Below are 26,973 nucleotides of genomic sequence, written 5' to 3' on the forward strand. Positions count from 1 at the left end.
CCATCTCTTTAAGTACCAAAGCAATCTATTGGTATTGATTAAGCATCTTCTAGAATATCATTGTCATCAGGGACGGTAATAAGTGGTAAAATGCCCTGGTTGTACTAAACCCATCGTTGTACCTAAATAATTATGCATATCAATATATACAATTAATAAAGCCAATAAGAATTGGCGATTGAGGTCCATCTCTTTAATTAGGTCCCAAACGAAAGCACATTATTTTGATTAAAGCTACTTTCTAGATTACCCTTCATTTACAACCAAAGGATGATTAATGTGTCCGCGTAATGGCTTAAATGGTATCCCTGCATATCCCAATGAATTCATTGAGCGCAATACTTGCATTGCATAACGCTGCTGCAATGTGGTCCAGAAGGTAGGACTCAACTCTGAAAGACAGAGATAATGAAGCAGAGTCAAATAGACCGACTACAATTCTACAACCACACAAGATGCTACTTTGAAACTACGAGAACCTCTCCTCGTCCCTAATTGTGTTTGGCCCAAAAATTCAACACTTCACTTTTCATTTTGTGAACACAATTATGTCGAGGCCACCCAAGTGTTCACAGACAATATTCGCATACGTATTAATTCTAGAATTATACATCGTATGCGTAACGGGATGATTATATCGATTCATCGACTCAAAGCCTTCGGGCTTGTCATTGTCTAGTCAAATATTATCATAAATAATGTTCGGGTAAGAAAATAAATCAGGAAACAAGTGTAAATATAAAACATATGAAGCTTAACGCAGAATGTAAGATGCAGAAATGTAAATGAGACAGATTTACGTGGTTCGGCACTAAGGCCTACGTCCACGGGGTTTGGTGTTTCACTATGTACTGAATGGTTACAAAGATAGTCGAATGACTTTAGAAAATACATGGGTCTGCGGAAGTAGGTGGATTACTTACTCTTCCTATTTCTCTCTCCTATATTCTGCTCTAACTGCTCTCCAAAATGGTCTGTCCCTTCTCTCTTATTGGAGAGGGGTATTTATAGGGAGAAAACGTGGGTCCCATCTCTGAAGTGCCGTTGTAATCTTATCTTCTTGTGCTTTGTGCCTATTACGCAGAGGTCTTCGGTATATGGCGTGGCCTGAGCTTGAACACGAAGGGTTATCCTCGCTTCTTCCACGAGATGATCGACACGTGTATATCTCTTTGGTATTTAATGCGGGCAGATGGATGTCTGCTCGTGTCAGACAAGTGTCTCTTTGTCTGGTCACATCTGTGTCAGCCAAACTTCCTCTCGGCCGTTGATCTGGGATCTTCCTCGGGATTGGGCGCGTTAATACCCAAGGGATATTATCTGGTGCTCCTCTGTGCCATCATACCTCTGTGGTCCTTTGTCCCTGACCGTCAGATCTGCTGACTGATGGCATCTTCTGATGAAATGCTTGCTATCATGTTTTGATGTCTCGCTTCACATGCCTTCCACGTGTCTCTTTCTATATACGTGGAGGATGATGAGAGGTGTACATACAATTTTCCCCTCTTCTTCTAACTTGGGCGTATGTTGCAATTTTGAAGAAGAATGGTAGTCCTACACGTTTCTCACTTTGCATTAACTTCTCCCGTAACTGCTCCTTGGTACGAGGAGCAGTTATTGTCTTCTCTAGCTTCATAAATAGGAAAGAGAATGTGAAAAAAACTTTTATTCTTTTCTTGTCAGTGTTCATTCTCTTCTTGTTTTCTTGTTCTTGTTCTTTAGTCATTTACTATCACCGTCCTCGTGAGGAATATAACATTCAATTTTCTGTTTCTTTCTTCTGCTTCTTTCGTTCTTGATTGTTGCTGCCCCTGTATCTGTCGATATCTCGGATCCTCCTTTCTTCTACTGCAGTTAGTGTTTGTCGTCCTCTTTTATACAGGTATGGGATTTTCTTATCATTTGTTCACCATTTTTTTATCTGTATTTTTATCCATTTGTCTCCTGCTGCTGTGTTCTTGGTTTTGTGATGAAGATCATACATGTCGAAGCATATATGCTTGCCCCTGTTCTTTGTTTACAGCGTCTGTGAGTCTGTGTATGAGTATTATCCATGGATGGAGTATTTTTTAGTTTCTTAGGGTTTCTCATGTTTATCCGGATGAACCATCAATTATGGGTTTTTTGATCTTTAGTGATCTCCTCGTATTCTTCTCTAAACTGTTTTTGTGTTTCCTTGTAGATATGTCTGATCGTCCGCGGGCTCCATACCAAACTCCGCAATCTAGTCCGCCAAGATCACCTCCACGTAGAGATCCTGATAGATCTCCAGTTGGGGAAGGTCCTCACAAATCTTCGCAATCTGATCCTCGGGGTCATAGGGTTTCGTCTTCCTCCGGTGTGAAGATTATGCCTTCTAAAAAAGGGGATATGCCGAAGGGTCCCTATGGGTCTAGGTATGTTGTTAACCGCGCCTCTTCTCGTCCTCGTGAAGATTCTAGTAGTACGCAGGCTCCTCCTCGTGATGACTCTATGAGTACGCGGGCTCCTCCTCCTCGTAATGAAGTGGTGGATGCTCCGCCCCTTCGTTCAATGGCTCCTCCTTCAGTGCCTCCGCATAAATCTCTGCGCCTCCTCCCGCGGTTTCTTCTAAAGGGAAGTACTCCAAGGGTACCATATCGAGAGCTGATCCGTCTACAAATCTTCCTTATAAAAGGAAAGCTTCGGAATTGGGTCCTACTTCTGATTCCGCAGACGAGGAAGAAACTGTCCCCGTGATCCGCAGCATTTCAGTGGGTAAGAAGAAGGTCACTTTCAAGCATATTTATCTTGAGATGTTCAAGGAAAAACATGAACTCCAAGATTTTGAGGTTCGCTTCTATGCTCCTGACGATGATATCACCTACGAGCTCCTTACTAATTATCAGATCGACGAGTTTCATCTGTTGACTACGGTTGGAGCCTTCGAGGAGGGTCTTATGTTTCCCTTATATAAGTCGGGTGACTCCTTTTATTATGACGAGTAGGCTAACCGCGAAGTCTCTTCTACGAACACTCATAATCGTTCTGTATCACAACTATCTGGGAATTATCTTCGTTCACTGAAGGAATGTTATCTGCGGAGCAAGGGAGAGCCTATGATGACCTGTTATGTTCCAAATCCCGTTGAGAGGGAGTGGTACACTCCTCAGAACTTTAACAGTTCTTTTGGGGATTATGTCAACAGCAGAAATCGTAAGCCGTGGAGTGTTAGTCTTCGCAACATTGCTGCTCCCCGTGGTGAAATTCATCTCTTGAGTGAGGTGAGTGACGCCAAGATGAAGTATGTTCCTGGTACTGAGGGATATGCTAAACGGAAGCTCTTTCCTTCTCGTGAAAGGATTAAGCGTGACCATGATTATGAATGGCATGCTACTGTTATTGAGGTAGTTGGTCCTTGGGCTTACGGATGGATTCCGGGTCCACGTGGTTGGCATCCTTCTGACAATAGCAAGCCTCGTGAAACTCCTCCTGCTCGTTATGGAGATTTCTGTCCTTGGCGTCCTAATTTCGCGGGAATGAACTTTCCTTATGCTCTGGATGTCGTTGATGGAGATGAGGAGGAGGGTTCTGGTGCTATCCATTCATCAAAGAGTGATGCTGCTGCCAAGGTATAGTTTCTTCTTGTATTCTCTATCTTTTTGCCCCTTTTTCCTTGCTTGAAATAATTTTCATTTTTGAAATGAGGGAAAAAATGAGTTTTTGTGGGATGTGTACTGGTTTGTAGGTGTCGAAGAAAAAGAAACTTGGACCCAAGCAATCTTCTACTGCGGTTATCAGTGAGGTTGAGGGCAATGTAGTCAATATCGGCCGTATCGGCCGATATATCGGGGATATTTCGGATATCGGCCCAAAACGATACGATAAGAAGGATATCGGGGATATGATATTCGTCCGATAATATCGGCTGTATCGGTCGAATATCGGCCGTATCGGTCGAATATCGGCCGTTTCGGTCAAATATCGGTCGTATCGGTCGATACGAAATTTTCCTACATTTCCTGATATGAGACGGCATTGGTCGTTTTCTATAAAGTTTAAGGGTAATTTTGGCGAAGAAAGTCTTCCGGGTGGTAGTATAGGTGCATGTAGCTCTCGAAGCAAGTCTACTAAAGTTACTCTTTTGTTTTTTTGATAAAATTGATGTTATCTATTATATCTTATCCGAAAATGTGTGGAGAAATGTTTAATATAAAATTATAGTCTCTAAATCTAGAACCGATATTTCAACGATAATATCCCCGATATAAAATCGTACCAGTGTATCGGTCCCGGCCGAGATGAACCGATATCCGATATTAACTACATTGGTTGAGCGTAATGAGGAGGTTACGAGTCCCGTAAACCAAGGGTATGGTGAGGATGAAGAAATGTCCAACGGAGAAGAGCGTACCGACACTTCTTACCCTGATAAAGAAGGCGGTAACGAAGAAGAAGTTGTCGCGGGTGGTGATGGTGAGGCTGAAGTTGCCGCGGGTGGTGATCTTGAAGAAGAAGTTTTCGCGGATGGTGATGGCGAGGCTGAGGGTAATGTTACCGTCTGTGGTACTGGTGGGAGTGGATCTTCCCCTGCTGGTGATGGCATTGTTGGTGTGGGTACTTTGCCCGTAATTTCCCCAGAATTCTCTTTCGGTAGGATATATTCCGCGGGGGAATCCTTCAATGTGACTGCTGCCATGGGTCTTGCCGAGGACTTCTCATTTATTTCCCCACATGATGATTGGGATGTGCTTGGGGACCTTGAAAAAGAATGTACCACTGATCAGCAGGCTGAGAACGCAGGTGGTTGTGCTGAGGTTGGTAATGTCGAGGCTTGCGCGGGTGAGGAGATAACTGCCAAGGGGAAGTCTGCGGTTGAGTCTCCTTCTGAGGATTTTCCTTTCTCGTTAATGCCTGAAGGTGAAGATGCCATTTTGTCTTGGTTAAGGAAGAAAAACCTGATGTTCGTCCCCAATCCTGCCCCCGTGGTCACTGGTGAGAAGAATTCCGACGCTTATACTCGTCGAATGATGTAACTATCTTCTGAAGCCCGCGTTGCTGAGATGTGGGAGAAAGATATTAGAGCTTCGGAAGCTAATTTAGTGGTTGATCCTCCCTCATATGTTGCTGATATGATGGCCATAGCTGATGGGTACCAGTACGGTTATCCCCAGCAGCGTGTTTTAGAGGTAAATCCTTGTACTCTTTTTATGATATCCGCGCATTGTGTTCTTCGTGATATCTGATTCCTTTGGTATAATAATGTTTGTTGATTGTGACGTAGATGATGAGGAGCGAACATTGTAACCATGTTTTATACTAGTTCTTTAAAGCAAAGTCTCTAAAGTTTGAGGCCAAGCTTCGTCATAGGGAAGAGGAGCTGTCTGCGGCTGAAGCGGAAATAAATGACCTGAGGGGTCTTCTGAAAGAAAAATAACAGCTGGGAAATGCTGAGGAGAGTCTTCGTTCAAAGCTTGCTATAGTCCGCAATGAGTTGGAGCATACTCGTAGAAGTGTCTCGTCCTTCACAGGTTTGTATTTTACGGATTTTTCACTCCTTGTGATTCCCTATCTGTATTTTGGTGTTCTGTCTGAGTCTCCCCACCTTATCTTCAGTGGGTGGATTCCCCGAGTTGATATGGCTTCAAAAAGAAAGGGAACGACATAAATCCCGTATTGCAGAGTTGGTGGGTAAGTTGAAGAGTGAAGCCGCAAAGTGGAATGCTCGTGCTGATGAGCACAACGCCTTAACAGCTGAGTGGCGTGAAAAGCGAACATTGATGGTTGATATGAAAAATAAGTACAATCATGACCGTTGTTTGTTTAATGGTACGCTGCTATGGACGCGTGATAATCTGCGTGATGCTCGAGAACATGCTTCAGACTTAGAGGCTAGAGTGCGCTTTTTAGAAAGAGAGTTACAACAGGCTCGTTCTTTCTTAGGCCCTGGGGTTAGGGATAGTATGATGCGTCTTTCCGAGGAAAGAGATAATGCTAGGGCCGAGGTTGGTGCTCTTAGTAAATCCCTAGCGGCGTCTCGAGCGGATGTTGCTCGCCAAGTGGAGTCTGAAAGAGATCTTGAGATGAATGTGTATCGACTTCATAAAAGGATGGGGGAGGTGAATGATGAAGTCAACCATCTTCGTCACTTGGATTCGATGAAGCAGGTAGATTTAGACGCCAATCAATTTGCTCTTACGAACCTTCAGACGGATTATAAGAAACTATCCACCGAATATGACTTTCTTGATAAGGCTCGGGACGCAGTTGTCAATGAGTATGAGGAGGCTTCGGCTAATGTCGAAGGTATAACCTCGTTTTATCGAGTGTGATTCTGTTACTTCTTCGTTTTAACCCCTTGGTATTTCTTATTTTCAGCACTCGGGGGACAGCTTGACGCAGCAAATGATGAGCTTAAAAAGACTCAATCTGCCTTAATGCAGCAGGAAGGAAAAACCAATCATTTCAAAGGGTTGGCCGCGTCTCATGGGGAAGCAGCGGAGATTGCCTCCAAAGAGGCGGAACGCCTATCTGTATTGCTGTCTCAAGCCCATCAGTGGACCGCTGTTATCACTTATAAGGCTCGATGTCAGTTGGCTGAAGAGACAAACAAAGTCCTGGATAAGATTGAACTTGGACTTAAAGTCGAACATGGTCTTGTCAAGAACTATACGCGCCGTCCCCTCCCCGCGCCTTTGCCTGGTTCTTCTGGGCCTTCTTCTTGTGGTAGCGTACCCTCGTCTCGCAGAGACAACCCCGTTGATGGAGCTGTGTCGTCCAAGTAGATTTCTTTTATTAGTCATAGGAAGTTGATCCTCGTTGATTATATAATTTCGGATCATTTTTTGATTTGTTTCCTGTTTTACTTTATTTGCCGAGTCTTGTAATCAACTCTTTATGAAATGGATCATCCTTTTGGCGTACCTGCGTTGTCAATTCATCTTTTTATTTTAAAGTATTGTGAAGTGTTAAACTAGAAATAATTGGTTCTGTAAAAAGTTGAGAGTGTTTGAGTGCGACACCGAAGGTAAATACCTTCGTGATCGTCTTGAGACCTGTCACCCCGCTGGCGAATCCTGGGCTAGAGGATTCCCGAACTGTGGGGCCGAGGAAGCGTTCTAAGATATGGAATGCTTAATTGAAAATATTTATGTTCACCCATTCCGTCGACCCACTGCCTTAAAATTGATTGGGTGTCTCTTTCTGCTGGGTGCCTTCCCCCTGGTCTTACACTCATAGACACTGATAGGGGAGCCCTGAGAGATTGTAGATTAACTACTTTCCCAAATATTGTTAATAAATTTTGTTTACTTGAAGATTTCTCAAAAGGCTTGTTTGATTGATAGGTTGAGGCCTGCTACTCCTCGTCCAGAGATAGAAACATGTGAAGCGGTTACGCTGCCTTCTTCTTCTGGTATTCACCACGCAGATGCAAAGCTGCGCTGCTCCTATAGGTAGTACGGTTTGAGCCATTTAGCATTCCAAGGGTGTCGGAGGACCTCGCCTTTCAGATTGCGAAGATAGTAGGAACCGTTTCCCGCAATGTCGTGTATTATAAAAGGTCCTCCACATGTAGGTGATAACTTTCCCCATTTCTTCTGTCGTTGATACTGCGGGATTGTTCTTAGCACATACTGCCCCTTTACAAAATTTCGAAGTTTTACCTTTTTGTTGTACTCCCTCGCTAGTCTCCGTTGATATTTTCCATCTTCTGCAATGTTGCTTCCCTCCTTCCTTCCAGGTCGTCCAGTCTCTCTAACATCATGTCTGTTGTGAGGTTTTTCTCCCATGCTTCGGTCTTTGTGGTTGGAATGAGGATCTCTGTTGGGATGACTGCTTCAGCTCCATAAGTGAGGAGAAACGGGGATTCCCCAGTGGCAGATCTTCGTGTTGTCCTGTATGCCCATAATACATTGTGTAGTTTTTCACACCATCGCCCCTTGTGTTCGTCTAATTGTTGTTTGAGTATAAGGGCGAGGGTCTTGTTGGTAGCTTCCGCTTGTCCGTTGCTTTGAGGGTATATGGGGGTGGACTTGTTTTTCCTTATTTTGAAAGTTTCGAAGAGCATGTCTATGTTTTTCCCCTGTAATTGTTTACCATTATCAGACACGATTTCCGCCGGTATGCCGAACCTGCAAATAATGTTTTGAAATATGAAAGTAAACACGTCCACGTCTCTGATCCTGGCTAAGGCTTTGTCTTCCACCCATTTACTGAAGTAGTCCGTGGCTACTATCAAAAATCGTCTTTTCCCTGATCCTTCGATGAAAGGTCCCACGATATCTATGCCCCATTTTGCGAATGGCCACGGACTATCCACAGAATTCAACGTTGTTTCTGGTGCATGTATCTTTTTGGCAAAACGCTGACATTCTTCACATCGTCGGGACATTCTTGCGGCATCTTGTACCATTGTGGGCCAGTAATATCCTTGCATTTTTCCTTTGTCGGCTAGTGATCTCATGCCGCTATGATTTCCTGCGTCACCATAGTGGATGTCGTTTAGAATTCGATGCCCCTCTTTCCTGGATAAGCAACGTAGTAACGGTCCGAGGAAAGATTTCTTGTACAGGATTCCATCCCGAAGGTCATATCTTCCTACTTTAGAGAGTATTTTCCTGTTTAGTTTGTGATCCACGGGTAAGGTTCTATCCTTGAGGAATGCATGGATCATCATTCTCCAATCATCTTCGTTGTTGAAATCTTCGTCTTGATTTTCTCTTGAAAGGATATCTTCTTCGTCAAAATCATCACGGATGTCTTCTCCCACCTGATCTTTGGTGGACCCGGGAAAGCGTATAAAATTGAAGCGCAATAAAAACGCGGGCCTACAGTAATACCGCAAGTGCACGGTCGTCAGTTGTAGCTCGTGCAAGTACGGGTCGATCCACAGAGACTGGGTGTGTTTTGTAGTGTTTAGCTATTTTAGGCTTTAATTTGCTATTGGGCTTTGGTAACTTCTAGGCACAGTGGGCTTGGCTTTGGTTTTGGAATGGTCTTGGATTCAGTTGGCTTTGATGAATTTCTTTGGGCCTTTGAGTTCTTTGGGAATGAACTGGGCCTTTGGCTTTTGAACCTTAAGAGTGAACTGGGTTTAGTTGGCTGGGCCTTAGGCTTGAACAGAAGAACAGTGGGCTTTTGTAATGACTGGACTGGGCTTGTGCTGTGAGCCAAGCTCAGTTGCAGCAGCAGCAGTGGCTGTAGCACATGGCAAGAGAAGTGGAGTGGCAGCAACAGCTGCAGAAACTCAGATGCAGGAGGCAGCAGCAAGGGAGAAGTTGAAGTAGCAGGAGAAAATAGCAAACAAAATGAAGGACAAGTGAAAGTAAAACAGTGGCAGTGAAGGAATGAGGAAAAGTGACAGTGCAATGAAACTAAACAAGAACAATGGAAGTAAACCAAGGCCTAAGCCAAGGGCAGGGGTGTGAAGAAGACAGTGAAGTAAAAAAAAAGGAAGGAAAAAAAAAAAAGCAAAGCCAAGGCAATGGCTTTAGGCATTCATCTAGAGTGGGAAGAGAACCAGCTTGCTCACAGTCACTAGTGAGCACTAGTTTCTCCCCACTGCTCAATCAACTCAATGCTCTAAGGCTCTAACCTAGCATTGACACACAACAATAAACTAATCCTAACATTTGAGAAGCTAACAGTTGACAAAACAAGAGAGATGAAAGAACACTAGGATGTTGAATCCACCATTAACCTAAGGGATATTCTACTCACAGCTAAAATAGTTACCAAAGTACTAATTGTCTGATTAAAGTACAACTAGTCTAAGGGCTTAACAACATTGGACATGAGTTGCACATGATGAAGACTATCTTATTGATTCATGGTTTCATCTAGTCCTAGCATTTGAGGTTTAGAACATACATAACAAGAACATTAGAGAACAGGAAAACATAAATAGTGAACAAAAGATGAACAATGAAGGAACAAACATCACAAACATCACATTAACAGCAGCTTAACATGAACAACAATTTGAACAGAACACATACATGATTAAACAGGAACAACACAACATTTAAACTACTAATCAGTGAATGAAAATTGCAAAAGAAGAACCCTAAAAATTAACAGTAAAAATTAAAACTAAAATTAAACAGTGATTAACCCAAATTTGGGGGTATCTCGGCTAACCAAGAACACCCTTTAACATCCTATATCAGTTCCTATTTATAGTTTACAACAAAATACCTAATTTCACCAAAACCCTAAATTTGCAAACCCTAACTTTTGGGGAAAATCAAATTCTCTCACCAATTTCCTGAATTGAGCTCGACCCATGCTTTGGGTATGTCCCCTCTGCTCTTCTGAAGCTTTTCCTTCCTTCAATTTTGTACTGCAACCCTAGCTCGAGTTGTTTCATCAACTCCACACCTAGGTCAGAGAGATGTGGGTTTGAAAAAGCAACTAGGCTAGAGGGTTGGGGTGTCGTGGTGTTGTCGGGTGGTTGTGGTGGTGGAGTGGTTCGAGAAGAAGGTGTAGCTGGTGGAGGTGATGGAGTTGCAGAGCTGTGGAGCAGCTCTCTGCAGACGGAGTGGAGGAGAAGAACTCGATGTTTTTGGGAGAAGGGTGTGTTTGGCGATGGGTATAGGGTTCGGTCGCTATGGTGTGTAGCGGGATCATCGAGTTCGATGTTTGGCGAATCTCGACCGTGGGATATGGAGATGAAAGATCAATCTGACGGTGAGATGAAGTGGATCCTGCAGAGACCGTTGGATTATACAATACAACAAAATTAACGACACCAGATGGAGTTAGGTGTTGTAGTGTTAAGCGGAAGTATCGAGGTTTGATGTGCAGGCAAAGAAGCGACCGTAGGATGCAGAAAAGCTTCGATCTGACGGCTGAAATCCGAGACGGGCTTGGATAGTGGAAATGTGTCTGAGTAAGGGTTTTGGGCCTTGGGTATGCCAAGCCCATATCTTCTTTAAGGACAATTCTTCTTCTTCAAGCCCACTTCTAGCCTTTTGGTCTTGTGCACAACATTCTTCGCGGCTTCCTTGCGTAATTTCTTCCGGTTTTTCATCACTCTTCAGCTCTTTTCCGCTCCGCAAGTCATCCAGACTTTATTTATTACCTAAAAATGCAAAATTAAGTAAGAAAAATATTTATTCTTGAAAACAATGAAAATACAGAATATGGGATAAAATGTAGAATTAATGCACAAAAGATGAGTTAAATGCCAAGAAAAATATATAGAAATATGCACTTTTTAGCACTCATCAATCTTCGATATTTTCTTCCACTGTATCTTGATTTGTAGCAAAGGAAAATTGTGTTGCAATCGAGGGTTCGTATACCCTTGTGATTTTGATAGCTTCAATACTCTTGTCCTTCAGTATGGATGATATATATGCTAGGGCATCCGCGTGCCTGAGATCCCTTCTGCATAAATGCCGGAATTTGATGTTCGGAATTTGTGATGCCAATGTTTGGACCAAGGCCATGTAAGCTGAGAGGGTGTCGTCGTACACATTGTATTCGAGCCCTATTTGCCGTATGACAAGCTGCGAATCACTTGTCAGTCTTACATCAGTTACCCCCATCTCTATTATTAAGCGGAGGGCATGTACGACTGCCTCGTATTCGACGATGTTGTTAGTATGCTCTTTGAATTCTAACCTGAGTTCCTGTACGATCCTTTCTCCAGTTGGGGTGGTGATGAAAATGCCTATTCCTGCCCCTTCCTTATTTTTGGAACCATCGACGAAGACTTCCCATTGTCTTTGACTCGCGGGTTAGAGGACATCAATTGGATCCTTGCTTTCTTCATCGGCTTCTGGTATTCCCTTAATCTCTTCGTCGTTGTCCAGGGGGAGGTCTGCTAAGAAATCCGCCAAAACTTGGGATTTTTTTGGGAATGTTGAATTTCATGAATGATGTTGAATTGGTCCAGGTGGGTGTTCCACTTGGCTATTCTGCCTACTTTTCCCGCGCTTTTGAGGACTGCTTCCAGTGGTGCTTTGCATGGGACGCGGATGAAGTGAGTTAGGAAGTAGGTTCTCAGCTTTTGAGTAGCCCACACCAATTCCAGGATAAGTTGTTCGATCTTCGTGTAGTTCCTTTCCGCAGAATTGAGGGTCTTACTGACATAATAGATATGTTGTTCTATCTTCGTATTGGTTTTGACCAACACTGCGCTAACTGTGTCTGTCGCTGCTATGTACAATGCCAAAACCTCATCAGGATCATGCTTATGCAGGATTGGAATTGAAGCCAGGTGTTCTTTGATTTTTTGGAAAGCTTATTCGCATTCTACGGTCCATTCAAACTTACTCCCTTTTTTGAGAATATTGAAAAATTGTTTGCATTTGTCCGAGGATCGGGCAATAAATCTTCCCAAGGATGCTATGGACCCATTGAGTTTCTGCACTTCTTTTAAATTCTTCGGAGATGGCATTTCTACTATGGCCTGAATCTTCGCTGGGTCTACCTCAATGCCCCTTTTTGTTACCAGATATCCGAGGAATTTCCCTGAGGTGACACCGAAAGTGCATTTTTCTGGATTTACTTTCATGTGATGTTTCCTCATTGCTTCGAATATATCTCTCAGATCCTGGTGGTGATCTTTGCGCAGCTTACTTTTGATGAGCATGTCATCAACGTAGACTTCTAAGGTACTACCAATCCATGGCCTGAAGATAGCATCGACCATTCTTTGGTACGTTGCCCCTGCGTTTCGAAGTCCAAAGGGCATTCTAGTGTAGCAATAAAGGTCATGTGGGGTGTAGAATGTTGTGTGTAGTTGATCTTCTTCTGCCAGGGCTACTTGGTTGTAACCAGAATATCTATCCATGAATGACAGCTCTTCATATCCTTCCACTGCTTCAACCAGCTGATCTACGCTTGGCAGGGGATAGCTGTCCTTTGGACATGCCTTGTTGAGGTTAATAAAGTCGATGCATATCCTAACCCCTCCATTTTTCTTAGGAACGACGACCATGTTGGAGATCCATGTAGGGTATTTGACTTCCTTGATGAACCCTGCTTCTAGTAGTTTCCGAAGTTCTTTTTCCACTGCCTTATGATACTCCGGTGCAACTTTTCTTATTTTCTGCCTGAAAGGTGGCGTGCCTGGTTTGATGCGCAGCTCGTGTTGGATTATTTTCGGATCAATCCCCGGCATATCTCCTAGCTTCCAGGCGAATACATCCGCGTATTCTTTAAGTAATTTGGTTAAGGAATCTTCTCTTCTTTCGTCCATTATGGTCCCTATTTTGATCATCTTCGGGTTTTCTTCCGTTCCTATGTTGATTTCTTTTACGGGCTCTATTGGTGTGAACACTGGCTTCGAATCCCCGGGGACGTTCTTTGATTGCTATTTGGTATGTTTCTGTCCTTCGTTGGCTGCTGATGTACCTGTCTCTGTGTTTAGGACATTATCATCTTTTGTCAAACCCCTCCCTGTGGTTTCCTTGAGGAACAGGTCTATGGCCTTTTCTTTCGCTGCTTCTTTATTTTTAATTCTTCGAGTTTTTCGCTGCTCTTCTTGTTCGCTGTTGATACGATCCTGAGTGGTTTGTCACTCTTTTGCAGAGACCCGATCTCCCTTGATTTCCATCACTCCCTCAGGTGTAGGGAATCTGAGATATTGGCAGTAAGTTGCAGCCACTCCTTTGAGTTTATGTAACCACTTTCGTCCAATAATGGCGTTATAGGGGGGTGGGGCGTCAACCACGCTGAATCGTGTTTCTACTTTCATGGGTCTGGCGTTAACCTGCAACACGATGTCTCCCAATGGCTTTGTGGGTGCTCCATTGAATCCGTAGATGGTGTAATAAGAGGTCATTAGCTGTTCATCATGGAGCTTCATCCGTTTGAATGCGTCGTAGAATAGAACGTTCACTGAGCTTCCCCCGTCTATGAGGATCTTTTTGAGGTTACATCCAGCCACTGCTAGTGTGAGGACTAAGGGATCGTTATGATATTCCATATCTTCTTCGATATCTTCAGCATCGAAGATAATATGTGTGTCCATCCACTCTTCGTGTTCATCCACCTCTACACGCTGAACCCAGAAAAGGGCACAACCATAGTACGCGTTTTAAGGTGAAATCACAGGATAAGATAAATCTTTTACCGGGACAGAGTCCCTGTTTCTAGCGCCAAATTGTGAACACAATTATGTCGACGCCACCCAAGTGTTCACAAACAATATTCGCATACGTATTAATTCTAGAATTGTACATCGTATGCGTAACGGGATGATTATATCGATTCATCGACTCAAAGCCTTCGGGCTTGTCATTGTCTAGTCGAATATTATCATAAATAATGTTCGGGTAAGGAAATAAATCAGGAAACAAGTGTAAATATAAAACATATGAAGCTTAACGCAGAATGTAAGATGCAGAAATGTAAATGAGACAGATTTACGTGGTTCGGCACTAAGGCCTACGTCCACGGGGTTTGGTGTTTCACTATGTACTGAATGGTTACAAAGATAGTCGAATGACTTTAGAATATACATGGGTCTGCGGAAGTAGGTGGATTACTTACTCTTCCTATTTCTCTCTCCTATATTCTGCTCTAATTGCTCTCCAAAATGGTCTGTCCCTTCTCTCTTATTGGAGAGGGGTATTTATGGGGAGAAAACGTGGGTCCCATCTCTGAAGTGCCGTTGTAATCTTATCTTCTTGTGCTTTGTGCCTATTACGCAGAGGTCTTCGGTATATGGCGCGGCCTGAGCTTGAACACGAAGGGTTATCCTCGCTTCTTCCACGAGCTGATCGACACGTGTATATCTCTTTGGTATTTAATGCGGGCAGATGGATGTTTGCTCGTGTCAGACAAGTGTCTCTTTGTCTGGTCACATCTGTGTCAGCCAAACTTCCTCTCGGCCGTTGATCTGGGATCTTCCTCGGGATTGGGCGCGTTAATACCCAAGGGGTATTATCTGGTGCTCCTCTGTGCCATCATACCTTTATGGTCCTCTGTCCCTGACCGTCAGATCTGCTGACCGATGGCATCTTCTGATGAAATGCTTGCTATCATGTTTTAATGTCTCGCTTCACATGCCTTCCACGTGTCTCTTTCTGTACACGTGGAGGATGATGAGAGGTGTACATACACATTTCAAAGTGGCTTTTAACTCTTGTGCTGGCCAAAAGAAAGAAACTTGCACACGTGCACAGCCTCTCTTCCCCTCACGCATGCTCTACTTTTTTGGGGACAAGTTTTATGCCTAGTAGTCCTTGTAAATCGCAAGAATCTCAACCACCTTGAAAACACCGATGATCCGGCCGCCCACATCTACATTCCCCACCATGGCACCACCACCACATCCGACAAGCTCAGAGTTACTGTTTTCGGGGAAAAATCCTAAAACAAATTCCAAAATCTGATTTCTTGGCCGTATACGACCATTGCCAACATAGTTGGTAAAAGATAACGACAGTAAATTTTCTCTTATTGTACTCTTCCTCGGGTTGTCAGTTTAGGCATTATTGTACCTAAAAATGGCATACAATTGTACAGTTAAATAACGTCAAAAATGGTGAGGTCCATCTCTTTGAGACTTGAATGACCAGAAACCAAACACTTAAATATGGACTAGATCGCTTACAGAGTACTATCCTCGAATTGTTAACCGGCCAAGAGTCTTACATGAATGTATAAATGGTTGATAGTGCTTGATCAAGTGATCTTGATTGCCTACCATGGTACCATGCACATCCAAATGCATTTTAATACTTTCAACTGTTTATTTGGTATCAATGGAGTCTGATATGAACAACTTTAGTACCTAAAACTCAGTAATTGCTATTCGACCACCAATAGTCTGGCTGGCATGAATCATGTTTGGCTTCCTTGGTATATATAAATGGTTGATAGTGCTCGATCAACTGTGATCTTGATCAGAAAATGGGTCATTTGTTCAAAAAAATTTACAACATGATTCAAATGGAAGAGTAAAAATTAGTATGGGTGAAATGGACAACAAAAAATAGCAAGGATGAAACTGGATTCATCGCGGCTTAAACTTAAAAAATAGCAAGGATGAAACTGGATGCATCCTGATATAAATTAAAAATAAGAAAAAATATTTGAAAATGAATAGGATGAAACTGGTTACATTCTGGCTATTTTTATATTTTTGTCCATTTGAACAGTATCTTTTTAATTTTTGTCCATTTAAACAGTATCAAAATTACAAGTCTTTTTCACCCAGAAATTCTTGATTTTGATCTTTTTAATCAATTTTGTGGATCATGATTGGCTACCGTGCATGCACTTCTAAATACATTTAATGCTTTTCAGCTGTTTACTTCGTATCTTTGGACTCTGGTATGCTTTCCCTCAATAATTTCCTATCAACGTCTACTCGTTCAAAAATGTTCAAATTATTTGATTGGATTTCTCAAATTTGGAGGCCTTACAACACTTGCTTCGTTTATAAAGCATACATGCAAACATAAATTACGGTAAGGCTCAACTATTATGCCACCCCCCTCACAAATACACATTATGTTTTGCATTTTGCATAATGTGATCACTCGTTGCACCAACGTGGTCCACCAGGTAGGACTCAAAGATATTGGAGGTCAGTCAGCACACCGACCAAGAGTCTAAAACCACACACGATGCTACTTTGAAACCACAAGAACTCCTCCTCTGCCCTATTTGACACCAAAATTCAACACTTCACTTTCCAGTTCCATCAAAGTGACATTTTTTTAGCTCTTCCGCCAAAAGCAAACTTCCACACGTGTACACGATCTCTCTTCTCGCGCGTGCTGTACTTTTTACCGGACAGTTTTTATTCCTTTACTCAATTTCGAGCCGGAAACACACTGTGAATCCCGCCGGAAACATCTCGGCAGCAAGGCTGCCGGCTTCCTACCATGGAGCGAACGACCACATCTGTACCTTTGGCCGTATACGACCATCACCGTCGAGAAATGATAGGCAGCAATTATTTGTACTATTCATGGTCTTGTCAATTTAGGCTTAAATGATCCCATTATTGTACCTAAAAATGGCATATCATTGTACAGTTGATAACGTCAAAAATGGTGAGGTCCATTTTCTTAAATGACCCCAAACCAAACACCTAATGGCGATTACAATCATTCCAGAATACTTTTCTCTTATTGCTGCTAGTCGACCAATTAAAAGTTTTACTTTACATGAATGGATGCATAGCTTATTTGATATAAATGGTTTGATAGTTCTCGATCAAAGTGATCTTGATTGCCTACCATGCATGCATATCCAAACAAAATTTAATGCATGGAATTGACAAATGAAACCAAGGTTGATAGTCAGTGGATTCAACTGTTAATTTCATATCAATACTCTCTAATATGAATAGTTGTAGTACCTAAAACTCAATAACTTCCCATCAATGTCCACTCGTTATAATTTTTAGTACCTAAAACTCAATAATTTCCTATCAACGTCCACTCGTTCCAATTTTAGTATTTAAAACCCGATAATTACATATCAACTACGGCTCGTTAAAATTACTTAATCGGTTTTTCAGCCTTTAAAGGCAAGTACTTTGATTTTAAAGCACACCTGCAAATATAAATTGCACTGGTTCGATAGCTACAAGGATATGACGGTGATATATTGCTTAAATTCTGTCAAAACGAAAAAATTATTCCCTCAGTCCCTAATAAGATGACCTATTTGATTTTAAATATTATCCTATAAATAGATGACTTATTTCACTAATCAATGGATATTTCTAAAACTACACTTTTAACTGATTATTTTTTTTATAAGAAATATGAATAATTTGATAGTCATGTTTATATTCGTCGCGCAGGTGTTTTAAAATGCTTTTCAACGGTATAAAGTTTATAAAAAACCGTGGTATAGTTTAAGAGATAAATCGTTTTTAAACTTTACTAATTATTGCCCATAAGGGTATAATTGTAAAAAATAGTTAAATATATACTCCACTTTCCTCCTTACCTTAAAATTTGTGCAAACTACAATTAGGTCATCTTATTAGGGACGGAGGGAGTATATTTGATTTTCTATAGCAATATATCTTTGGTTGCAGTAATTTTACATTCATCTAGAGCAAACTCTAAGAACTTTCTACATAAGTTCTCGTAGGTTCTGGTTGCATTTGTAAACTAGTACAACCGTTGTCACGGTGGGAGCATCGATCGAAGAAAAATCTGAAGATGGGATTTGTCTGCGACTATTTTCATCCCGTTTCAGAAAAAATGATACTTTTGCTCAGTTTCAGAAAAAGTGATCCTTTCGCTACGTTTCAAAAAAAGTGGTATTTTTGCTTCGCTTTAGAAAAAGTGATACTTTCGCCCCGTTTCAGAAAGGTGATATTTTTGCCCTGTTTCAGCAAATCATTTTTTCTTAAACGGACGAAAATATTACTTTTTCTGAAACAGAGCGAATGTATCACTTTTCCTGAAACGGAGTGAAAATATCACTTACCGAGACGAAATGTAAAAGTATCCATAAACCAGTAACGAAAAAATAATCGATCCATAAACCAAAATATGGTTATATGATGTATTTTGTATCCTTGGTGGTTTGTGTGATGGCTCTATGCATTCAATTTTTCGAGAATTGTGCCTAAAGTGGAAGTATCATTTTTCTTAAAACGGAGTGTGTACATCGTTTTATTAGTTGCAACGGAAAATTAGTTGATGCATAAACCAAAATATGGCTACATAAAGTGTTATGTATCCTTTGTGCTGGTTTGCATAATGAATATACATTTAGTTTTCTAAAATTGTGCCTAAAATGATAAATACCTCAGATTTTTTTTGTAAAAACTCTAAATTTAATATTGTTGTTTGTACTCGTTGCGTAGATATTTTATAACCTTTCCAAGGAGTTATAATAATTGGACTACAAAGAAGGGATAATTGTGTTTAGTGAAATAGACTAACTATGGACACCAAATTCAATCTTTTAATGTCAATTGATGACTTAGATTTTACAAAAAAAAAAAAGACCATATAAGGTCCTCCCTTCACTCGGTCGGCCCAATAAATAGGCCCAAATTTTTTAAGTCAATTGGTTAAGATCTGTCCTTATGTTTTCAGTGGAATTTTCGGGGAAAGGTTAATCCTAGTTTTCCCAGGAGACTTCATGTACTTAGAACAAGTCTTATGGTGGAATCCATCCATCTTTCATCTTCCATGCAACCTCAGCACTTGGAACTGTGGATGGAAGCGCAAGTGTAATGGTGGTATAGTAGAAACGCTATTCTTAATGGAACTAAAAAACGCAATTAAGAATGGAGCTAAAAAACGCAATTAAGAATGTAGCTTTTTTTCAGCCGTTAGATTTCAATAACTCATTTTAAATCTACGGATAAAAGAAAACGCAATTCTTAATGACGTTTTTTTAACGCCAATCTTATTTGCGTTTAGCGCTATTCTTATTGGCGTTTACATGGATTCCACGAACCCTTCCATCAAACCATGGAACTCTCCTTGAATTTTTTGTGAAAAGTCCCAACTTGAAAGCCACTAGACTTGACATTCCATGATTTTTCCACACTTGGAATAAGTTGGATTCCACTACAAGACTTGTTCTTATGAAATCGTTTTTTTCTTGCCCATCCTCCTTACAGTCACGTGCATTAAACTCTACCACAAAAATTTCCTCACCGTTGCACTTCAACCGGCCCAATATCTTAGAGAGCTACTCATTGAGAGACGGGTCCGGGGTCCTCCACTACCGCCACCACTTCCATTTCCCAATATCCCACCAATATAAGCACCCAACCGTCCCACCACCACGACGGCCACCCACGGCCCACATTCCTAGGGTCCCTGTTTCTTGGCATCATCCCAAAACCAAACACATTTTCTAATTCACTCTCCAAACCAAACAACAAACAACAAGCAGATCAGATTAGGTTCCTCCAAACACTTCTACAATAAAATACCAAAAGAAGAATTTATTCAAATTTCGTTTTAAATTAATTTTCTTGTACTTTATTTATATTCCCTGTTTTAAATGCAGATGAATTGTTTTTTTTTCTTAGATTTATTTATAAATCTCACTGGTCCTATCGAACTCAATTGTGATGCCTCATGTCATCACCCTATGATTATCTCTCTACCCCACCCTACTCCCTTTACCTGCAAATCTAATCTATGTCAGCACTGATTCAGTACTACTACTACTGAACCCATTATTTCACCCACCGAAATATTGTTTTCAGTGTTTATCCACCACCACCAGATCATTGATCATCAACAATTATTTGATCAATGACTTCAGACCCACCGTGGTGATAACACGGAAATTTCGATTAGTCCATGTCAGTTTTTAACTTAGGTAGCGTGTGTTACACAATAACATTCTCTGATTCTTCCTATGAAAAGAGAGACCTATAAAAAGAGACCCCTAAAATCTTTATGTACACGTCAAAACATACAGTACCCTACAACAGCCTGTCTCAATACTGACATCCTATCAGTACATCACACGTGTCGTCTCTTTAAACCCCATCCCCCCCTAGTTAGTAAGTTCGCGAATGATTCACGAATCATTCGCGAATTTTTCCGTATCACGAATTTTACCGTCTTATTCGCGTACGTTTGCAACTCCGAACCCAAGTCGCGTATTATGTGGCGTTCCCGAATTATTCGCGAATCGTTCACGAATTTTACGTATCCCGAATGATACGTCCGCTTAATTCGCCATAAATTCTTTAGCTTTTACTTTTCAAAGACTCCACTTTTTGGGCTTTACTGCCTCCCGAACATACACGACCGAATATTAGACGTGTTGTAATTTTTATGAAACAAAAACGACTGAAGAGATTTGAAGGTGAAGGTGAGAGAGATCTCAAACTCACTAACTAAGCATCTAAACCACCATACGACGTCCTCTTGGATAACTAATGTTGTATATATTATTAATATCATCATATTGAGTTTATTTTTTCCTTAAATAACTCACACATATGCATAAAAATTGGTCTATGACCTTATAAATACAAATTATTTGTTATATATAGATACCGAATTTTCAGAGCCGAACTCACATTTATAAATCGAATTATACACGTATGTATGCCGTTCCGAATTAATGACGAATCACGTCCCGTTGACCGAATTTTGGACCGAATCTGGATTTTACAAAACTGTATAATACTCGTACGTTTGTCGTTCCGTACGTTTGCCGAATCCCGAATTGCTAACTAGGCATCCCCCTCGCAGCTGTTACCCATCTCATCGTTTTTCATCATCATCTTCTCCCCTATATAAACCCTCACACCTCCTCTGCATCCTCAAGTCACCTCCTCTCCTCTGTAAAAACCTTAAACCCTTTCAATGGCTTCCTCAACATCCTTTTACTGTTCTGCTCTCATACTTTCAGTTGTATTACTAGTAGCAAACCCATCAATGGCAACAACAAGAAAACTATCAGCTCTAGTAGAACAAGACCCACTTCTTCTGAAATACCACAAAGGAGAACTACTCAAAGGAAATCTAATTGTGAATCTCATCTGGTATGGTAAATTCACACCAACCCAGCGTTCGATACTTATTGATTTCGTTCAATCATTAAGTCCATCAAGAACTTTAATCTCTCCTTCGGTTTCATCATGGTGGAAAACAACTGAGAAATACAAAACCGGTTCATCAAAAATCGTATTGGGTAAACAAATCATCGATGAGAAATACCGGTTTGGTAAATCACTGAAGAATGTTCATATCGTTTACTTAGCTTCTCAACTGAAGATGCAGAACTCGATTAATGTTGTTTTTACTGCCAAAGATGTTACTGTTGAAGGTTTCTGTATGAGTAAATGCGGTTCTCATGGTTCAGCAAGTATTGGTAAAACCAAAGATAGTAAGAAATTTGCTTATATATGGGTGGGTAACCCGGAAACTCAGTGTGCGGGTCAATGTGCTTGGCCATTTCATCAACCGATTTATGGTCCGCAATCACCACCTTTAGTTTCACCTAATGCTGATGTTGGAGTTGATGGAATGGTTATCAATTTAGCTACTGTTTTAGCTGGTACCGTGACGAATCCGTTTAAGAATGGGTTTTTTCAAGGTCCGGCAACTGCTCCACTTGAAGCTGTTTCAGCTTGTACTGGGATTTTCGGAAAAGGTGCTTATCCGGGTTATGCAGGTGATGTGTTGACGGATAAAGTTACCGGTGCTAGTTTTAATGCTCGTGGTATAAATGGCCGGAAATATTTGCTTCCTGCTATGTGGGATCCTAAAACTTCTACTTGTTTAACACTTGTTTGAACACGGTGGTGGTGGAGTGGTGGTGGTGGTGGTGGGATTATAAAGATTTTAATCATGGGAATAGTGAATCTTCTCCGTGCTGCCTTGTAAATGGGTTTCTTGATCTTTTTCTTTTTTCGTTGTAAATGTTTGTGTGCAAGGTAAAATATTCCAGAAAGAGTCGGTAGTAATAATAAATATATGTAGCAGTTTTCTGTAAGATCGGAATGTTTGCAAGCTTTTTTCTTTTCACGTTTTTGTCGTTGAAGTTTCCTGCGTATCTCTATCTAAGGGAGCAATTGTTTCTGGAAGGGGAGAACACAACGGCGGCAATCGGACAGGTATAGTAGTCCGGCAGAATTGAACTCCGAGTAGGTGCTTTAAATTGAATCAAGTATGTGCACATAGATCGGCTCTGAAATCTACTTTCGGTCCTTTCTACCAACATTCCTCCTATCCTCATTTTGCCACGATAGGTAATGTCCCGAGACTAGTAAATTTGAGGACCCATGATATTATAGATTTTCCTACGAGTTCATCCTTAATTTGACATCTGAAAAGAAGGAAGCGCAACCTATTCCACTAGCTTTATATATATATATATATATGACATAAAAAGAACACAAAATGGTCCCCTTGTAGATGAACATGATTTTAGTTAAATCTTAGTGTTTTGGAAAAGAAAGGAACAGAGTGCTTAATTAACACAAAATTGAAGATAAGCATGAACTTTTTGGGAGAGTTTGATTATTATTAATCATGCTTAGTACTAATAATTAAGATTGTTGCTAATATACTACTAATTGATATTTCCATGCATTATTGGAGAGAAATTATATTTACAGAATGGAGCCGTTTTCCGGGGTTCTATTGTATTTGTACTTTGTTAACAAAAAGATGGTTCTAATAAGAATCCCCTCCACCACAGAGATCAATAAGGGAAGAGGTTTTAAGATTTTAGTGAGACCTTCAAAAGACTTATGGAGAGCTAAATTTCATTGGTCAAAAGTTAGCGGATGTATTAAATTTTTCAATCTTATTTTACTTATTTTGCCTACATAAACAGGTAATAGGAATCGGTGATAGCTTAGATGGCCAGGATCCTGACTTTCAATATACCAGACATAAAGTCAATAGCTCGAGGTTCGTAACTTTTCCAGAAATTCTTATGCTAATTGGATATGTCTAATCCATAATGTATTAATAGATGATATCTTCTTCAAGATAATGTTAATTAAGACACTAATCAGTGGTGTTCCCCAAGTCAAGAGTCATTTGACCCTTTTCATATGTAAGATCGATTTGATTTACATCGACATCCATGTAATTATCCACGTGTAATATCTGTTTTATTTTATTTCTCTTTCTTTGGTTTATTCTTCATTGTTTTGCTAATTTTGTGTGTCTCCTCGGTTTGGTGTCTCAAAACAAGTTGTGTAATTCGGTAGACATTGACTTCCAAAATTTTGTGCAGCGTTTCTGCTTGAAGCCAATAATAACTCATAATTTGGCTGAACGCATATTTTGAATATTCCTAGATTCTCCGTAATACTTGCTCAAACCCACAATTCGGAAGAGTCGCCCACATTGCCAATTATTGGAGCTGCGCCGTCATGTTTGAAAAACGCGTGGAAAGCACTAATGCAATATGGATAGTGAATGCAAAAACAATACGGAGTATTTTGAATTCTTGGTTATGGTTCGTCCTTTCTACACACCCCTTTTCACCATAATTGGTTCCAGAAATGGTAGAAAATTCTACAACTAAACGTACTCAGACGGATGCAATCAAGGGATTGGTGACCATCCGAGAAGTTACTACTGGATAATCGCAGCGATGCCAGTTAAAAAAAACTCACACTGTCATATAACCGCAATGGCTAAGTGGCGACAATATCGGTGGAGTGAGATGCAGAAGCTTATAATTGTGAAACAACTTGAAATGGATATATAATCAACCAAATTAGTTTCTTCTACCCTTAGAATAAAGGAAGAACCTAATAATGGAGATTCTTCTCCTACAACTTATAGTTTTTACTCAATATCAATAGGCAGCTTGTTGAGGCTCTAGAATTAGATGATCTAATTCCCCCTAGAGACTACAATTAGGATTCAAAGAAGAGATAACTCCCATCCTCACAAATATGATAAAACCAAGCTTTGACTCCTCTAACCTTATCTCTTATAATATATATTAGCACCAAGGGCATATTCGTTATATTCAAAGTATTTCTAAGATGTATTATAAATGGTGTTTCACTATCGATATGGGACTTCCACAATACATCATGGAGGGACGGCTCATTACAAATGGCATTAGAGATGACGACGGTTCACCAGCCGAGGGTGGGAAAGTACGTTGGACGGGGTTGGTCCAGATGCTTGTCTTATGAGGGGCAGGGAACGTAATAGATCTGGGCTTGAAAATATATTGCGTAGCCGAGGACGACTCCGACTAAAGGTGGTGGTATCGTAATATCCCGATTTCAGTGGTTCACCAAAGGAATGGAATATAGGTAATTGTTTGTCCTTTCCAAACACCGGGGGATTTTTCAGCACAATTGACTCCAGAATTGGCAGAAAACTCTGCAGTTAAGCGTGTTCGGGCGGGAGCAATTCAAGAATGGGTGACCATCCGGGAAGTTACTGAAATCACTGCTGGATTACCTCAACGATGCCCGTTGAAAAATCCCACACTGTTTGATAACCGCAGTGACTAAGTGGGGACAGTATCGGTGGAGGGACAAGTCATTACAACAAATGGGATACATAGGTGAACAGAAAAACAAAAGAAAATAAAATGAGACGGGTCATTTCAGTGTCTTGCCATGCATGGTTTTGTTAAATCGGTTGGTTTCATACTGTAGTTCCACTTTTTTAGAATGTCCCTGATGAGACCGAACGTGTTTGTTCCTGTTTGCAAGTAGTCAATATTTGATGCAGGGACGGGTTATTACAACAAATGGGACACATAGGAGAACAAAAATGTAATAAATAAATAAAACGGGCCAGGTTATTTCAGTGGCTTTCCGTACTTGGTTTAGTTAAATCCGCTGATTTCATACTATAGTTCCACTTTTTTCGAATGTCCCTGATAAGACTTAACGTGTTTGTTCCTGTTTGCAAGCAGTCGATATTATACTTTTTACACAAAATTAGTCAATAACCCAATAACAACAGTTCCTGGGTGAACAAGACATGTAAAATTTAATACTGTTTAAATGGACGAGATTGTAAAAATAGCCAGATAAACAGTTTCATCCTGTCCATTTTCATATACTTTTTTTTATTTTTAATTTACATCAGGATGCATCCAGTTTCATTCTCACTATTTTTTAAGTTTAAGCCTGAATGAATCTAGTTTCATTCTTGCTATTTTTGTCGTGTCCATTTCACCCATACTAATTTTTACTCGTCCATTAGAACAATGTTTTAAAAATATTTGGGCAAATGACCCATTTTCCGTACTTTTTATTACACGCCGAGTGGCATTGTACATCTATTCATTTAGCTTTATACTTTCTAGCACAATTTGCCACCAAATCTGAACATATGTTTACATTTCTATTAACAATTGACACTTTGACGGATTCTAAAAACACAAAATTTGTTACGGTTGTTTATCAAAATATTAGCAGGTTCACAAGACACATGAGTTAGGCTTATTATCGATGAACACCTCATTGTTGAAGTCACAAAACAGCTCCATCCTTTTTTCTTGTGGATGTACACGATTTTAAATCTTGTGCGTCGGAAAAGAAAGGAACAGAGTGATTAATGGTGGAGGAAGTATTAAACATAAGTTTAAACTTTTTGGAAGAGTTTGATTATTGTTGATCATGGTTATTACTAATAACTAAGATTATAATGGAGGATATCTAGATTTTAAATGCCAAGTTACCATTGTTTGACTCGGTTAAACATATTTCTATTTTTGAGTTTATGGTGTTTTAGAATTTCCTTTATAGTTTTAATGGTATTGCAGGAATAATCATCTAACATTATTATTTGAGATTTATCAATATTATCTTTTTAATTGTTGTTTTCAAGTTTTGGAGTCCATCTATGTGCACCCCTACTTAACTAAGGGTGCACATTCCTCTGATCATGATTGGCTTAACTTTTAACCCTAGTTGTTTTCTTTCTTACTTCGGAAGTTGGAGAAACAAAAATCGGTAATGAACCAAATTAATACTCCAGTTTAAGCAAATTAATATTTTACTTATGATTTTTCTTTCTTCTTATGAATGTTATCTTTATGGAAATTGATTTTCTGATTCGATCTTCAAAAACAACTCAAAAGAAAGAAAAACGAGATTCTTTGGATTTAAAACCAATCCACTATTGTAAGTTAAAAAAAAAATCATACAAGTCTAAGTCTAAGCTTTATAAACGATTGTGTTTTCCCTAAATTGAAACAAGATGTGAATCCTTAAACAGTAAAGGAACATAACGTAAGAATGGCTACAATCCCACAACGGTACCAAAGAAAAAACATTCCTTTTCATTCTCAATGACTCTGTATTTATCATTGTTTCTTCTTATTACCTTTCAACCTCTTCTTCTTTACCAAAAAAAGAAGAAGAAGAAGAAAACGATCTCTCAAACTATTTCTCTTCATAGAGATAATTTAGCAAAAAAAAAAAAAAGAACTCATTCCTGATCCAACTTATGATACTGATTTTATTAATGTTACCATTGATCCAACCTGTACCGAAAGTGTTTCTACTGATTTTATAGCAAAACCCATTCTTAATGCGATCTTTATAACAATTTCTTATGATTATGCCACACAATTCATTAATTCTGATGTTTCAATCTG

General features: G+C 40.2%; 1 protein-coding gene across 1 annotated transcript; it reads left to right on the forward strand.

Moving 5' to 3' along the window:
* The first annotated feature begins 21,179 nt into the window (after positions 1-21,179).
* On the forward strand, positions 21,180-22,403 carry LOC113335924 (protein EXORDIUM-like 2). Its single transcript, XM_026581936.1, has one exon. The coding sequence runs from the start codon at positions 21,240-21,242 to the stop codon at positions 22,170-22,172; it is 933 nt and encodes a 310-aa protein (XP_026437721.1). The 5' UTR covers positions 21,180-21,239; the 3' UTR covers positions 22,173-22,403.
* Positions 22,404-26,973: the final 4,570 nt, after the last annotated feature.

The sequence above is a fragment of the Papaver somniferum genome, unplaced genomic scaffold (genome assembly GCF_003573695.1).
Source record: "Papaver somniferum cultivar HN1 unplaced genomic scaffold, ASM357369v1 unplaced-scaffold_150, whole genome shotgun sequence".
NCBI classification, from domain to species: domain Eukaryota; kingdom Viridiplantae; phylum Streptophyta; class Magnoliopsida; order Ranunculales; family Papaveraceae; genus Papaver; species Papaver somniferum.

Excerpts from the sequence above, each read along its gene's own strand:
- LOC113335924 (XM_026581936.1), top strand. The coding sequence starts at position 21,240 with ATGGCTTCCTCAACATCCTTTTACTGTTCTGCTCTCATACTTTCAGTT.